Source organism: Amphiprion ocellaris, chromosome 17, assembly GCF_022539595.1.
Source record: "Amphiprion ocellaris isolate individual 3 ecotype Okinawa chromosome 17, ASM2253959v1, whole genome shotgun sequence".
NCBI classification, from domain to species: Eukaryota; Metazoa; Chordata; class Actinopteri; family Pomacentridae; genus Amphiprion; species Amphiprion ocellaris.
Window position 1 is genome coordinate 5,585,658 of NC_072782.1, and position 16,032 is coordinate 5,601,689.

The window sequence follows — 16,032 nt, forward strand, 5'->3', positions numbered from 1 at the left end:
ACCAAAAAATACTGTTTACTCATCTGAAAAAAATTCAGCAAAAAAATTCCCCAAATTTATACAAAATTTGCAAAACCTTCAGGAAGAAAATTCCAATTATTCCTTAAAAGTTTTCCTTAAAAGTTTCGTTTTAAAAAGTTCTCCAAAATTGGCAAGAAAATTCTTGTAAATATTTTCAAAAAATGAGTAAAAATCTTCAAAAAAAATCCTAAAAATATCTAAAATGATTCCATATATATCAGTAAAACTTGTAATATTTTCTTTAAGAACATTCACATAAAAATCAACAAAAATCCAGTGAAATTTGCTGGAATTTAGTTGATTTTTTGTGAATGTTCTTAAGAAACATTTTTAACATTTCTTTTTTCCACCAAAAAATGTTCAAAGATTTCCCAAAAATGTTGAAAATGTGGACATGCGAAGTTTCACTGTGAAAATATATATTTTTTCCACATTTTCAAAACGGGTCAATTTTGACCCGCAGGACGATACGAGGGTTAAATCTGGCTGCAGGTTTAGGAAGTCTGTTTCGCCGTATGAGGAAGAAAAATGCTCATATTTCACTTGCTCTTTCTAAGTTTGGCAACCAGACTAGTAGGTTGACTCCTCTGGGAGTATTGGAGACGGATTAGTGCCGGAGTTTGCAGTAACAAGTTTCCTGTGTGTTTGTGCAACAACAGTAGACCGTGTTGTGGGAGCGTCCCCTCAAAAGCAGTGATTCATAACAATATTACATTTCATTTGGATTAAACTGTCGACCGAGTTTCAAGCGGAGCAGCAATTACGCTCGCGTTGGTACTCTCGTCACTGCTGAAGTGGTTAAGAGCCTTAATGAAGCGGCACAATGCTTGAGCTGCGATTGTTTCTGTTGTCATTTTAAATAGAGTTTTTGCAAAACAATGTGTAAGTATGTTATGTAAAAATTCTAATTAAAACTGTTGTAACTTAGAATTATATTGTCACTGCACATAAGTGGTCCCCTCGTCATTTTAAGTGCAACTGCTGACAGTTTATTGAACTGTTGCACCAATATTAGTAAAAAAGAAAAGGCACAAGAGCAAACTGTAAAACTCCACACATAAACACACAATTCCTGCTGCTGCATCCTTTACAGGACTTGTCCTTGGTGCAATAAACCTTTAGTGAGTCCTTGGGCAGCCCTCACACAACTTTCTGCCAAAATGGCCGCTCTCTCAGCTACAGTCTAAACTAACAGTTCACGAGCCAAGTGTGCAAGTGCTGGAAGTCAGGTGTCTGGCCGTGGCTCCTTGGCCTAAGTCCTCAATCTTCCCTGAAATGAAACTGAAATGCCAGTAAAGACAATGAGATGAAAACGCAGTTCTCCAGACTTCTGCCAACTCAGAGGTAAAAGATCAAACCTGTTCTGTGTGTTTCAGGCTGTGAAGGTGACGGCACTGCGGGCGACAGCTGGGTTTAGCCGCTGATAGTGTTCATTTCAAATACAATTGCATGAGCAGGACAGTAACTTTTTGGCATTTCCATTATATTTTATGTCTCATTTTGTGTGTCAGCAACTGTTCTTGACCCTTGTGATGACAACTAAACATCAATTTAATAGCAGATAAGGAGAGAAAAACACTAACAAATTCCTCTGCAGTTGCACAAGCAGCAGGAAACAGCAGATGTCTGACATTTAAAATATTAGCAGGGCCAGACCTCACAAAATGATGATTTATAAAGACAGAGCAATCATCCAGTGATAATAACAATCAGTCAGCATATAAAAAAGATGCACACATACAGTGCAGCTCTTTAACTATGATCTACTGGATGTTAATCTATAGTATGTGTTTGAATACACTGTGTTGAGGTGTGTGTGTGTGTGTGTGTGTGTGTGTGTGTGTGTGTGTGTGTGTGTGTGTGTGTGTGTGTGTGTGGTGTGTGTGTGTGGTGTGTGTGTGTTAAACTCACTCGGATTTTCTCCAGCTCTCCTCGGGTGGCCGTCTGCTGTTTCTCTAGTCGTTCACTCAGCTGGGAGCAGATCTAGAAGAAACAGACAAACAGTTAAAAGTTCCTCTAGCTGCTGTGCTTTCAGACAGAGTTGAACTCGATCAACAATTCGACCACTGAAGCGCTGTTCAATCAGTATGACAGTGTTGGATTCAGCTCTCTAGATAGATTGTGACCAAAATCAAAAAACATGACTTAAACCATTTGTTTATCAATATAATATGTTAGCAGATTCCAAAACTTTTACAGCAAAAGCTAAGTAATGGCTGAAAGAAAAACAAGAACGTACCCACCTACAACATCTGTAAGGTCCGACTGACTGTGGATCGTGTCATTATATCTGTCTGTGTGTAATGTTGTGTGTTTAGTGTAGTTTCTAATGTTGTCTGTGCTGTTTTTATCAGCGTTATTGGTCCTCTGTCTACTTTTTCTGAAAAGCCCAACCAGGGATGGGAGTTGAAAACTTGCTTAATGCTCTACACTCTATATGCAAGGCACCAGATGTTTTCTGTGTTAATTGCAAGGTCCTTGATCAAATAAGTAAATAAAATAACAATTTTTAAGAAAGACAAAGATAAGAATGAGTGAACACAATATGTGATTTTTTTTTTGCAGCTAACAAAACAGGATCTCGAGTTGTGTATTTAGTGATGCACAATGTGGACGTAGGAGCTCTGGTGCATTGGAATAAATTACCTGAATAAACACAAAGAGATGATGAATTGAAGGTCACAACAATGAGGAGGAGGATGTTATCAAGAGGTGAGACATTGTAGATTTGTAATGACACATAACATCCATAAACTCAGCTATCATTATATTAGTATTTGTCCATCTAAACCTGCCAAGGTTTCAGGTAGAAACTCAGCTATAAATGCATACATTTCCATTAGTTGAAGGCTATGTAATCATTTGTAGGAAGGGCAGCAATGAAAATCTCAGTCACACCCAAGGCCTTTTCTATTCTTTGTTTTGTCTTTTACCAGTGGGAGTTTAAAAGATGTAACTACTTGAGTATTTTATTATGCAAAGTTGGACAACGGAGCAAAAATATGGCATCCTGTCAAGTTCAAAACAAATCCATGTTCATGCAGATACAGAAGTTTTAGACTGACTGTTTCAATGATTCCATCACAGAAAAGAAACAGTTATAGAAGTGATTGGAAACTCAAGACATGAGGTGATAAACCTGGTCTTTACAAATGTCTGTAAACTTTTGTTCACCACTGTAGATGTTAGACCAACACTTCAGTGGACTGTTTTTGTGGTTTTGATCTCCACTTGTGGTGACTGAATGTAACACTTCGGTTTTTCACTTGACCAACTCTGGGTGAGGCTCTTGGTAAGAAAAAAAAGCCTCTGTGGACTTCATCCTCTTAGCACTAAGTCCATTAGCGATGTCAAAAGGTCCTGTTTTTCCAGCAGGCTCACAGGATGTACACGCATGTACATCCTTACATACATCCAATCTGTTTTTCTCCTCCTTCTATACATACAACCGACATCCACAGACAGGCACACACCCACAAACTTGTGCTGCAGCCCGAACAGAGAAATCAATGTGACATGAGTCATCGCAGCAGGTACATCAGGTCATTCCACCTCTCAGTAGACAGCCTGTCTATCTCTCTATCTATTCCTGCTCGCTGTATCTCATTCTGCGTGGCATATAACCGTATATTGCTCTTCATCCTCCCCCTTCAGAGATCAGTCTAAAGATCTGTGTATCTTTAGCCGAGCTGATATCCATCATTCTCCTCCTACATGTATCATGCATCCATTTACTTTCTCCTGTCGCCCTCTCCCTCATTTGCTCTTATTTGCCATTACTGTGTCCAGCTCTCTACCGTTTTTTCATCACTAGGCCACTTATCCCCTCTTGAGCTTGCAGCTACAGCCTTTTACTCTCTCTGCTTTCTTTTTTAACCAGCATTACTCCACAGCCACTTTATTATTTTTTAAGTTGAGCTGCTCGGCCTCGTGTAGGGACCATTCTGTCTTCAATCAGCTTTGTCTCAGTGTTGGAAGCAGCCACTGTACTCTGCTTCAAAATTTTTCTATAATTAGTAGAAGGGCTGAGAGGGATGTCGTGAGCAGGACTGTGTGTTCTGACGGGATTTCAAGCCAATGTAAGATGGTCAATCTAAGGGCAGTGATTGTTATCGCTGCTCCATCTGGAGCAAACTGTAAAGGATTATTTTTGATCGTTTAAATTCAGAACAAACAGGTTGGTTGTTTATTCTTGTTCTGGTCTTTTCACACCACTATGTCACACTAATAATAGATTTTGTGCTTGTTGCTGATGGTTCAAGCTCAAAGCCCGTAGGTTATTTTTGTTTTCATGCATTTTGTGTCGTATTCTTCTTTTTTACTTAATAATTTATCCAGTCCAGATGTAACTTTACTGCCCGAGGCACATTTTCCTTTCAGTTTCAATAATATATGTATACAACACGTAAGCTTACAATGCATATTGTGAGAACATGCAATTTTAACAACTTCATCACAACTCTATATATACATAAAGCTTAGAATTAGGATGCTGTGCCAGATTCACAAATGCCTCGAGTCAAAATACTTTAAAACTATGAGGAGTAAATTGAATATAATGCTAACAGGCCCTCAGAGACACAAGCACTGGCACATGTCGCTGTACCTGGCAAACATCCTGGCGGTCTGAGCGCGTCTACAAAAGCTCCGCTTCTACAACAGAGATTACAATGCATCGCTTGACACTGTTTTTAGCTTCCCCATTAACAGACGCTTCTCTGTCCCCCGTCCTCTGTGCTGGAGGGGCAATTAGCGCACAAAGCTTTTTTGGCTCCAATCCCACAAAAAGAAAACTTGGCATTCACAGCCACTGAAATAGGAAAGGCTATTTGAAGAATAATTTGAGTTATCTGGGTTGGAAAACAACGCGGGCTATTTTGGGGCATTCCTCGACTCGTCACTCCCAGCGGATTGAATGCTGCTGTCGTCCCTCTGCAGACTTCTCTTCATTTTCTCCCTCTCTCCATCCATCAACCTCTTCCTTCCTGTCATAAAATGAACTATTTTTGACGTAGCTCCATTTTCACACTTACGGTTCTCGACTCTGCAATCTGAGGCTGCTTTCACCTACGCTGCACACACAAAGACACACATCAAACCCCATCTCCTCCGTGATAGCTTTGGTCACCGGTTTTCAGACATGTTGTCGTTTCCAATCCACTGCCAATATTTTTAGACTCAGGTGAAGTTCAGGTCTGTTTCTAAATTAGTCTTTCTACTATTTCTGTCTGCTTCCACAGGGAGAGATAGGAGGTGGATTATTGCATAATGTCCCTGTGCTGAAGGTAATAGTACTTGATCTGGGTAAGTTTATATTTAAGCATTAAGTGACAGGATGAGATCTGAAGAGGAATTCAGACAGATGGAACTTAAAATATGCTCACAGGCTCAGCCATCAAAGGCTCCAGGTTCAGTTTAGGGACAGTTTTTAAATATAGAAATTTCTGCTTCCCAAACTAGATAAATGAATGAAAACAGATCTCTCTTAAGAAGCATATTATTTTTTAAATATTTATAGCTGGTCTTGCCAAAGTAATGGCTTGATCAGAGCTTAGATCTGCGAAGACGAGCCAAAAAAGGAAAGATAAAGCGGTGAAGACGTGCTCAAAGATTCACTTCTCAAACATCCAGAACTCAGAACACAGAGTGAACCACAACAGCCAAGTAGCAGTACACAATTAAAATAAAACCATAATCCATTGGAACAAAAATAAAGTAAATGCATACATTTGATAATGTGTACAATTACTGTGCAGTTGGTGATGCCATTTAAACCCTATTTTTTATAAAATATGAAATTACAGCAACAAAAAACACAAGGGCCTTGCCAATAAAATGTATTGCTGTTTTAGTGCATTTTTCATTCCTATTATCAGTAAAGCACTCTGTGTTGCATTTTTGTTTGCATGAGAAGTGCTATATAAAAGAAATGTCTGATTGATTCCATTAATGCTGCACTTTGAGATTTAAAATGAACCATGCAAGTACCAAATATTCAAGCAAAGACTTGCTGCTATGTGAAGACTGCCAACCACTGGCAGGTCTTACTGTCAGAGTTTGTGTCCCGCCCTGTTAAACATTCAAGTAATTCCCTTTGGATTTTTGTGAGTCTTCAGTTCAGTTCAGCCTGAAACCTTTCAACCCATGAAGGCTTGGTTTGGTTTTACTGACACTATTTAATTTCTGGACACATACATAAAATCAAACCATATATCAACAATGTATGTCTTGTAACCTTATCAAAGTAATATTAACAACAACAAACACACAAAAAAGTACGATCGTGACCTAATCTGCCTGTGGTGGGCCTGCTTCTGCTGCTTTGTATTTAAAAACAATTAGGGAAGCTTGTTCTCATCCTCAACATACAACCCTTGTAACACAAGACAACAATTCTGTTTGACTCGATCACCACTAGTAAAACAGTCATGTGAACAAGTAAATAAGCTGTAAGAAAACATATCAGGAGAACAAAACATCTGATCCTCTTTGAAACAGAGTCTATTAATAAATAATATTTTAAATGACACACCAAAACAAAGGACATACAAAACCAACACTCTGTAGTAATTTTCATTATGTAAGATTAAAAATAATAAAGAAAAGCAAAGCAATCACATAGAAAAAGTAAGAACATTTATGACACCTTCAAATCCATAAAATTAGAATGATGGCTCTTAGATCAGTTGCCAATGATTAAAAACTCTTTAGGGAGCTACCAGTGGAACCTGCGACACCTAAACCTCTGACATCTCAGGTCTGGGATCGTCTTTGCTATCAAAGTGTGAGGTTTCATCATGACTAGATCTAAAGAGCTCTGTAAAGCCTTCAGAAAAAAGGTTGTGGATGCCTGAGGTTGGCAAGAAATTAAAAAAAAAAATTTAAATAATAATAATAAAAAAATCATTCTACTCCCCATAATTCTCTTTGTGTATAGATTTCAAATTATGTAAATCCCAACAACATGAAAGCTAATTTCCTCACAGGATCTTCAGTTAATTCTTAGGACTGTTGGTGTCAAAGTGGATGCATCCAAAATCAGGAAGGGACTGCACCAATCTGAACTCAATGAGGAACATGTTGGGGAAAAGTATTTCCTCTCCAGACCAAAACTACAGTTTGCCAATAAAGATACAGGCAAAGAGCAGGTCTTTTGGAATAATGTGCTCTGAAGAAATGAATCTTCTGGCCAGTAGACATGTTTGGCACAGACCAAAGACAGTTTTTCAGGAGAATAACCTCACACCAGCTGTGAAGCACGGTGGTGGAATTATGATTTAGGGTCCAGACCTGAACCCTGCTGAAATGTTGTGGGGAGATTTGAACCAGGGAGCACATACAGGGAAAACCTCAAACATCTTGCCAATGAAGGAATTTTGCCTGGAAGAGCTGTCAAAAAATGCAGCTAGTCAGTAATAGGACTGGAGAGCAATTATGTAAAATGCCAAAGAAGTTAAATGGGGCAAGACTGATGCATATTACATCTATTGGTATTCTTGCTCAATAAATGATTTTTTAAAAAGCAATTTTTTTTGTTGAGGTGATGTTCAATTACATAACCTTTACCTGTAGGCACAGTATTGAAGAGGATCAAAATAAAATGCAGCGACTGAGGAACCACTTCCCCTGTGGTTTACTCATTTAATTATTCATTTACCTTCTTCTCCTTTTTCTTCTACATTTCCCTTTTTTGTATTTTCTCTTAGGTAAATGTCTATACTTATTAAGATACACACCTCTAGTATAGTTGCATACATCAGTATAATTTCAGAATTACTTTTTTGCATTGATTACCATTTTGAAGAGCCTTGGGGATTTGTCTGTGCTGGTGGGAGGTAAAGCCAGTTCTAGATGCTGTTATAAGGTTGTGACTTAACTGAAAATCACAAATAAATAATTCAAAACAGGTTCTGGTTTTCAAGTGGGCTGCCTAAGTTTACAGTTTCACTTCCCCTAATTGCATTTATGAGAAAGGAGACACATTTCAGTAATGTGACCTTAACAGAAAATAGTCCTATCCAGTATGCAAAGCACATGGAATCAACATGAACTGAAACATTTATGTGATTTTTGTACGCAATAAAATCTAAAATTCAAGGTTTTATAATATCGTACATACCTGCTTATATTCTCCAATGATGGAACCATTCTTCTTAATCTCTGATTCAGACTTATCCAGCTCTCGTCTGCACATCTCCTTCAGCTGTTAAAGCACAAACACAAACACACAAATCCTGTTTAGGCTGTTACAAGGACAGAAAGCAGATTCAGAGGCTCCAGAGACCACGTGAGTGTCATGAAATGTAAAGAAGACAAAGAAAGGTATTGGCAGACCTGGAGCTCAGGGCAATGTCATGCCCTCCACACAACCTCTACTCCTGCACATAAATCACTCAGAGTTGCACCTACACATTCAACGAGACATTTGGAGGAGAACATTGAACGCATATGGGAGCAGAGGGCGGCAGGTTTGTCCTCCACCTCAAAGGGATTCTTCACTGAACTCAAAAAAATAAACATCAGAGACTAACTGGCAGCCTCTGACATTGAAGGTTCGACTTCAGAGAAGATATGCCTTTAGAGAAATGACACAAATGATAGAGTACGACTTGAAAATGTTGAAAAATTGATTTTTTTTGTAACTGTGTTACACCGACAGATCTAAATGTGTTAAATTGGTTGACGGGTTAACGCTCAATCCATACGGGCAATGTTAAAAACATCAAAACTTGTAACTTTTTTAGTCTCACTTTGCCAGCCAATTCTGTAAAATTTTACAAACATCCTCTCCTTAAACTAACATTGCACCTCTTTTAATACAGCGATTCAAACACTGACATGCTTCTAAACTTTCTGTAGTAAGATGCTGAATTGTTGTGATGATTAGCCTTTCAAAAACGTGATTATTTTTCCAGATATTTATCCAGCACGGTTAATACAAAGCAGTTCCTATGATAGTCTGACTGTACCACACTATCGTTCTGCTATAGGGGGAAAAAACACTGATTGTTTTTGTTTCTTTAAACCAATCACAGTAATCTTGGGCACAGCTAAGTGAGGAGATGCAGGTTCGGTGTTTCTCTGAAATAATAGCATGTGGAATAAGTTTTGTGGAGCATTTTTCTGCAGGGAAATGAAGACTGTGATTAAAACTGATAATCCACTGAAAAAAATAAAATAACAGGATTGCCTTTGCAAAACTTTTCATTGTGGCACGCTGCTGCTGCTTGGAGGTTTTTGTTGTTTCATACAGCAAAGAAAACGGCAACGGGAAAGGGAGGACAAAGCCATTTGAAATGAGCGGTGGCTTATACCTGCATCCAATGAGTGAGACTGACAAAAACAAACACACAGAAACAGTTTTTCATGTAGAGACAAAAGACAAATTTAAAGCCAGGCAGGCCGACCATATGCAGAAAGAAACTGACATGCACAAAGAGAGAAACAAATGTTCAAAGACAAATAGACAGGACAGATTCATGTGCTTGACATCTGACATATGTCTAAATTGGATGTGATGGCTTTACGTTTGACTGGACTAAACTCATCACCTAAAGGCTGCTTTGTAAAGATGTAATCTCTTACTGACAATTTCTGGTAACATTTATGGCGTAATCTGTACCCCTGCATCAGGAAAATATAAATGAGTTTTTACCAAACTATATAATTAATGAAAAGACAAGCAACCAGGTCACAGGTCTGCAGGTTTTCATCCCAAACAAACAACACTAATTGATTACACTAATTAAAACAGTGACAGACAGACACTGTACCAGTAAAATCAGGCGATACAGAGTTTTGAATCTGTCCATTACACAGACTAGTCAGTCACAGCTTGTCACATTAATATTGCATTCTAGTCTCCTGCTTGACCCCCAGCCAGGAGATTTAAGCAGCCTGTTTTATCAATTTCTTCACCTGAGAATTTCTGTCGCACCAGAGGCCATTCTTTCCTACTATCACTAACCCTCTGCGCCACATGAGATTTGAAGGAAAAACATGCACTTTAGACATCTGCTGGACTCAGTAAAAGGTTTTCCTCCACACAGGCTCAGTTTCAATCTAGACAAAAGTGTCTTGTTATTTGCTCTAACCTGTGCAGACTCTTCTTCCAGCCGTCTCTTCTCATCCTCCGAGTCCACCAGTTTCTGTTTGGTCAGCAGCAGCTCTTTATTCAGGGCGTCTGCCTTCTCCTCGGCCTGACACACAAACAAACCACACACAAAACAAAATAACCCAATGGTGATGAGGTCATTGGAAGTTAGATTTGCACTACTTTCTTTTTAGTGTCCTGTCTACTGTCTCTTTTCAAGGCAAGTGAAAAAAATATAAAATCACACACAAATACACACATAATGTAACATAAATAAAGGTTTAGCTGCATTTTAATTCAGTTCTTGCACAACTGTTGCCACATGCACTTCTACGTATTCTTGCAGAAGTGACATTTTTATGAACATGTGCACACAGAGTCACTCCCAGTCAAACAAACCGATATATTCTTTCTCTTTGGCTTACGTTGTCGAGGTCTTTGCGCAGAGCGATCTTGCTGCTTACAAGCTCATGTGCCAAGTCGTCATTCTCCTGCTCCAAGCGCATGTTGGCCTCTTGCAACCGGCGATTCTCCCGCTAGACAATAGAGGAGAGAGAAAGAGCAAGAAAGCAGGAAAGAAGAAGAGAACAGGAGCGACAGATGAAAAAGAAAATAACAGAGCAAGACAGATAAATGTATGAAAAGGTAGATGATGGCACAAGAGAAAGAGTATAGTGGAGCACAACGAAGAGAAGTAAAGGGCCATGAAAGAGGAAGGACAGTGAAGAGAAAACAAAGGAGGGAAAAGGAGTTAATCACGAAGAGTTGCGAATGAATGTGCTCTTCCTGGCTCAGTGGTTTCTAGAGTAACGCAGTAACACACAGAATGAGACGGCGAGTGTAAAGGTTCACTGTGATCAAGTGAAAGCATAACTGCACCATGAAGAGATGTCTGTAATGTTTAACAGGATGTTTGTACATCATTAACAGCAACAGATGGCTTTACTGAAAACTGACATGCATGTCAAATGTCTTAGAGATGACCAGCAGACACACAGAAAAGATGAAATATACAAAATGTCAGTTGCCCCTGCTGCCAAAAACAAAAAAAACTGTTGTAAAAAAAATTGCTTAGTCCACGTCTTGCTGCATAGTGACTGAGGAATTAAGCTGTGGTTTACATATCAAAACCAAGTAATTGTTAATTCTCTGCTGTGCATGCTAAAAATAGGACAAACTAAAGTGACTCAAATGCAAACAGTATTCTCAACTGATTCTGAAAAAAATGACAATCTGAGGGAATATACTCAAACTGAATGACTGCAGTCAACAAAACGAACTTTTGTATTAGTGGGTGAGTGAAATCTTACTAATACTGAGAAATGCCTTGAAACATGGTATTTGGGATTTATGATCCTGAAATCTCCACAACCAGTCGGTTAACCTTTAAATAACTTATCAAATATATAGTTAATGGCTTTTTGAGTGCCCTGTAGTTTTTTATTTTCTGAACAAGGACTGTCAAGGTCTACAGCAAAAACAGATTTCAGTTGAAAATCAGCCACAATAGAGTGGTTGTTTCAATACTATGTGGCAGTTAAAATGTAGCAGCAATACAACATGACTTTATATTAAAATAATATTTGTTGTGGTTTCTTTAAAATTGCTGTATTGCTGACAGTATTTGTGAGGCCCTTTGAAGAAGTCATGATGCAACACTGACAGCAAATCAAAGGTTTCTGAGTTTCTCTGAACAACCAGCAAAGAATTACACGTTTTTCTGTAACAATTCCAGCTTAATCATTAAAGTCCATTGTTTTAGTGCTTAAGATGCACTGACTCTTGTGTGAGTATTTCTACCTCGTATCTCTCGATGGGAGCCTCCTGTTGCTCCTGCTGCTCCCGAATGGTGTGGTACTCCTTCTCAAATTTCTTCAGCTTCTTCTGGCTGATCTGTTGGACGAGAGCCGAAAAGCAAATGTTTGGTAATTATTCACACGATTAAGAAAGGAAATACAAACTACCCCACTAGTCTTTGGCTGATGGACTTCAGCTGGCTGCCAGTGGAGAGTTTTCCCCAGTCTTTTGTAAACAAGGACACACAATTTTTAATCCTTACTTGACTGTGGTGTTCTTCAGTCCAATCCAACATTTGAATAACATGTTTAAGAACATATGGAGTAATTACTGCCCAATTTGCTATTGTTAACTGGTGTTAACTGGCCACACTGTCCAGAGGAACTCACGCGACATTACAGTTTTATTTAGATTTCAAATAAACTGGCGCAAAAATAACTAATTTTAATATGCAGTTTTCTAAGATTATACCACTGTTGAAAAAGGGTTGCAAGAGCATGTATAATCAGATCTTCATCTATGCTACAATTCTGAAAAACTCAAACTGATGCATTATCCTTGTCTAGATTGAATACATCATTAAAATATATACAGTGTTGGTCGGAAAAAGTACAACCTCAAAGAAAGCCATTAGGAGTCAGGAGCGAACAAACCTGGAGACCACTTAAAGAAACAAAACTGAAGGCGGGATTAAAGCTATTTTGACTTTTAAAGAACACTTTTAGTGTACTACTCACATGAAGATTCTATTGAAGATAAGATATCAGAGGAGTTGTGATCAAGATTTGTCGATTTGCATGAAATGTGAAAGGGCTACAAAGTAATCTCAGAGTTTAGATATTCCCCCACAATTAGATCAATCATCAATAAATGGAGATGTTCTAGCTCCAAGGCCTCTCCCTACAGGCATCTTGCTTTGCTGTCTCTGGGTCTGTGGAGTAACAGTGGAGTACATTTACAACAAAATGGCTTCAAGCAGAGAAGCAGTGCAAACCTAGATCCTAAAAGGCCCTATGAATGACCTCAGAAGGGCCGTTCACACTAATCTTCCAAAGAATATGACCGTAAAGTTATGCAAGTCTGATCTGCTTGTTTTAAGTTACTGCTGCCAAAGGAGGTTCGACTTGTAATTAAATTCAAAGGCTCACTTACTTTTTGATCCAGCATTGGGAACATTTAATGATCAGTTAAATGCAGAAAACCAGGTGAGATTTGATACGCTGTTTTAACCCCACATACTAATCAATTAAAACAAAATTCAGTACATAGAGTTTAGGTTCACTAGTACACCTAGGATCGATTAAAACACCAACCTAAAGGCCTGAAGGCAACCAAAACTGTCTACAAAGAAAGCCATGCTTGTCCATTCTGTGGACTTTTTGTGTATCTACACAATGCTGCCTCTGCATGTTTACCTACATTTCATGGTTGCAGTCTCAGGTTATTACGGTATTTCTATTGATCCGAATGCTCTCTGTGTTCATGATGTTGGCAGAAGTGAGGTCGGATAACCAGGTGGATGTCCAGAAGCTGCTACTTTCAAGGGCAGTGAGGAACACACAACATCCAAGGCCCTCTCAATTACAGCCACAGTGAATAAAGACTTTCTGGGAGTTTAAAATCTATAACTGGATCAATTATAAATTAGCAAGCTACCTGTGCAGTGCCATCAGCACTGTCTGATTAAAGTACACTAACAACTAGTGGCGTATTCCAACACCACCTGCTCTCTCTCATGTGAGCTCAAGCGTGCTTCATGGCAGCTCTTCTGTTTGTGCAACACAGAAAGTGTTGTCGAAAAGAGCTGCGCCATTGAAATCCTGCCAAACTTTAACACAGCAACAGAAAAGCAATAGCTGTATTCAGCTTTGCACTAATGTCTATACATACAAGTTCATACTGGGTCGAAAGCAGATCTGTGAGGTAATATGAGGTGAACAGGAAAATAAAGAGACTGCCAAAGGAAAAAAAATTCACACTTTCATGATTTTCATTCAAATTTCTCTGGTCAATTTGCATAAACCAGATCTGGAGGTCAGAAGGTTGGCAGACAAGAAGAGAAAATTTGTGTAACAACTACACACTGAGACAATATAAATGACCTGGTCTGACCTAGAGATTGTCTCCTGAATATATATTGTGAACTGACTGTAGTTTGAGTGTGTTTGTCATATATTTACTTAAAATACACAAATGGTAATGGCCTTTGACTGGAATTCTGAAGTAAATAGGATCAAGCCTTATTGTCCCACAGATATTCAGCACTGCTGTCACTAGTTAACCTAAAGTTTAGTCACATTATCTAACTGATTCTCTTTCCTTAAGACATGTTTTTGTTCTCTTCTGAAAACAGGATAACTATAATCTTGATTGCCCTTTTATATTTTTATGTTAAGTCCATCGGTAAGTGGATAAAGCAGAGTATGAGAGATTCAAAAGTTTAAAGGGTCAACAATGAGGATGATAAACGTGAATCTCTAGTACATACATTATGTATCATTTGATCCTAATTCAACATAATTGTGATGCATCAAACACTAACGTTACAGCGCTGCTGCTGTACTTGGAGAAGACATAACATGACATGACAAATCTGAGCTATAACTTTAAATCAAGTTCGGGGACATCGCAACCCAGAACGATTTGTGGTCCAATCAGGTGGCAGTATCAGGAGTCAGTGAGGTCAGCAGTAATCTGGTCAGTTAATCCCTCTATAGTGGCATCCAAGCTTCAGATTAGCCTACCTTGACTCAGATTTAATTTCCCAGTCCAACATTACAGGAGTCACCAAGGTCAATTTACCAAATGACTTCTTGGAATTACTTTCTCTTGCCAAACAATGTTCTCAAAATAACTTATTAAAGCAGCATGCAGTAAATGGGAGGGGGATTGACATACCTCTGTATGAATGTATTTGATTTAAATGGAGAATCAATTGAAATACAAGCACAGTTATAAAGCAGAAGCAGAACAAATTAGAAAATCTCTGCTTTCATAGCCGTTATTCCTCCCACACTTGAGAGGCCATATCAGTCCAGCTCATGATTTATATTCGGAACTGATGTCTCTAAGGCGAGTACTGAAGCATCTTCAAGACCCCACAGCGGGTCCAGGTACATCTAATCTACTTCTACTGGATTTTTCCTTGCTGAAGGAGCTCGTTGTGTGAACTCCCTGCTGCCCACCTGTCTAACCGGGAACCAAAAAGTTCAAATCTCTCTCCATGCTGGCTCCTTTACAGAGTTTGTGCTAATAAATGTCTCTGCCCAAAGTTACCTTCAAAGTCAGGTCTTCAAAACTGGGCCAGACTCTTCAAAACAGGTCAGGACACAGGTGTGAGTGTGTGTATTAAGATACAGAAAAACAGGTGTGTGTGTGTGTGTGTGTGTGTGTGTGTGTGTGTGTGTGTGTGTGTGTGTGTGTGTGTGTGTGTGTGTGTGTGTGTGTGTGTGTGTGTGTGTGTGTGTGTGTGTGTGTGTTCGTTTTATCTATTAAACTTGAGATACAGCTCAACAGTGGCCCCTACTGGTAACTGAACAACACTGCAAATGAGATGCAGATTTTATACAAGAAAAATACAGTTTTGACCTGTTCATGTACTGATCAGACGTACTGAGCAGGTTGTTTTCTGTTTCCAGTATTACGAATTTAATACAGTTCTGTGAGTTTTCTGATTATTTCTAAGGGCTTTATCTTTGTCAAATAAAGAATATTTTTATTATAAATATTAAAACAAGGCTGTCAAGACCACTTTGAAATTAACAGTGAACTCAACCTGAAGGTTCGGATGTTTGTCTGAGAGATGCAAGGCTGAACAGACAGAACTACTGCATACTAATAGGCAAAAATACTATTTCTGTTCCACTGTGTTCTCTTCTACTTTCAACTCACCTTCATGCTACAGGCCAGCTCCATCAGTTTCTTTGCGTTTTCCTCAGAGCGGTACCTCTTTGGAACTGGGACGCGAAAGAATTTGAGTGCCCCCTCAAAGTCTGTTTGGATAAGATCATCTTTTGATGTCTGAAAAAATAATATTACAACATGAAGGCAAGTCAGTCAGGCATAGATTTATTATTTACCCAAGAAAAGACAATGTCCTGGTTTGGTAAAGAACTGATATG

At 38.8% G+C, this 16,032-nt stretch overlaps 1 protein-coding gene across 2 annotated transcripts in view; it reads right to left on the minus strand.

Moving 5' to 3' along the window:
* Positions 1 to 16,032, minus strand: part of LOC111580908 (rab GTPase-activating protein 1) — a 79,274-nt gene that overhangs the window by 8,274 nt on the left and 54,968 nt on the right. For both annotated transcript variants that reach the window (XM_023288831.3, XM_023288830.3), the window contains 6 exons: positions 15,803 to 15,931; positions 11,915 to 12,007; positions 10,540 to 10,650; positions 10,116 to 10,220; positions 8,141 to 8,224; positions 1,933 to 2,004 (listed from right to left, as the gene is read on the minus strand). In XM_023288831.3, the coding sequence (XP_023144599.1) occupies positions 1,933 to 2,004; positions 8,141 to 8,224; positions 10,116 to 10,220; positions 10,540 to 10,650; positions 11,915 to 12,007; positions 15,803 to 15,931 (594 nt within the window). The remainder of the gene's footprint in view (positions 1 to 1,932; positions 2,005 to 8,140; positions 8,225 to 10,115; positions 10,221 to 10,539; positions 10,651 to 11,914; positions 12,008 to 15,802; positions 15,932 to 16,032) is intronic.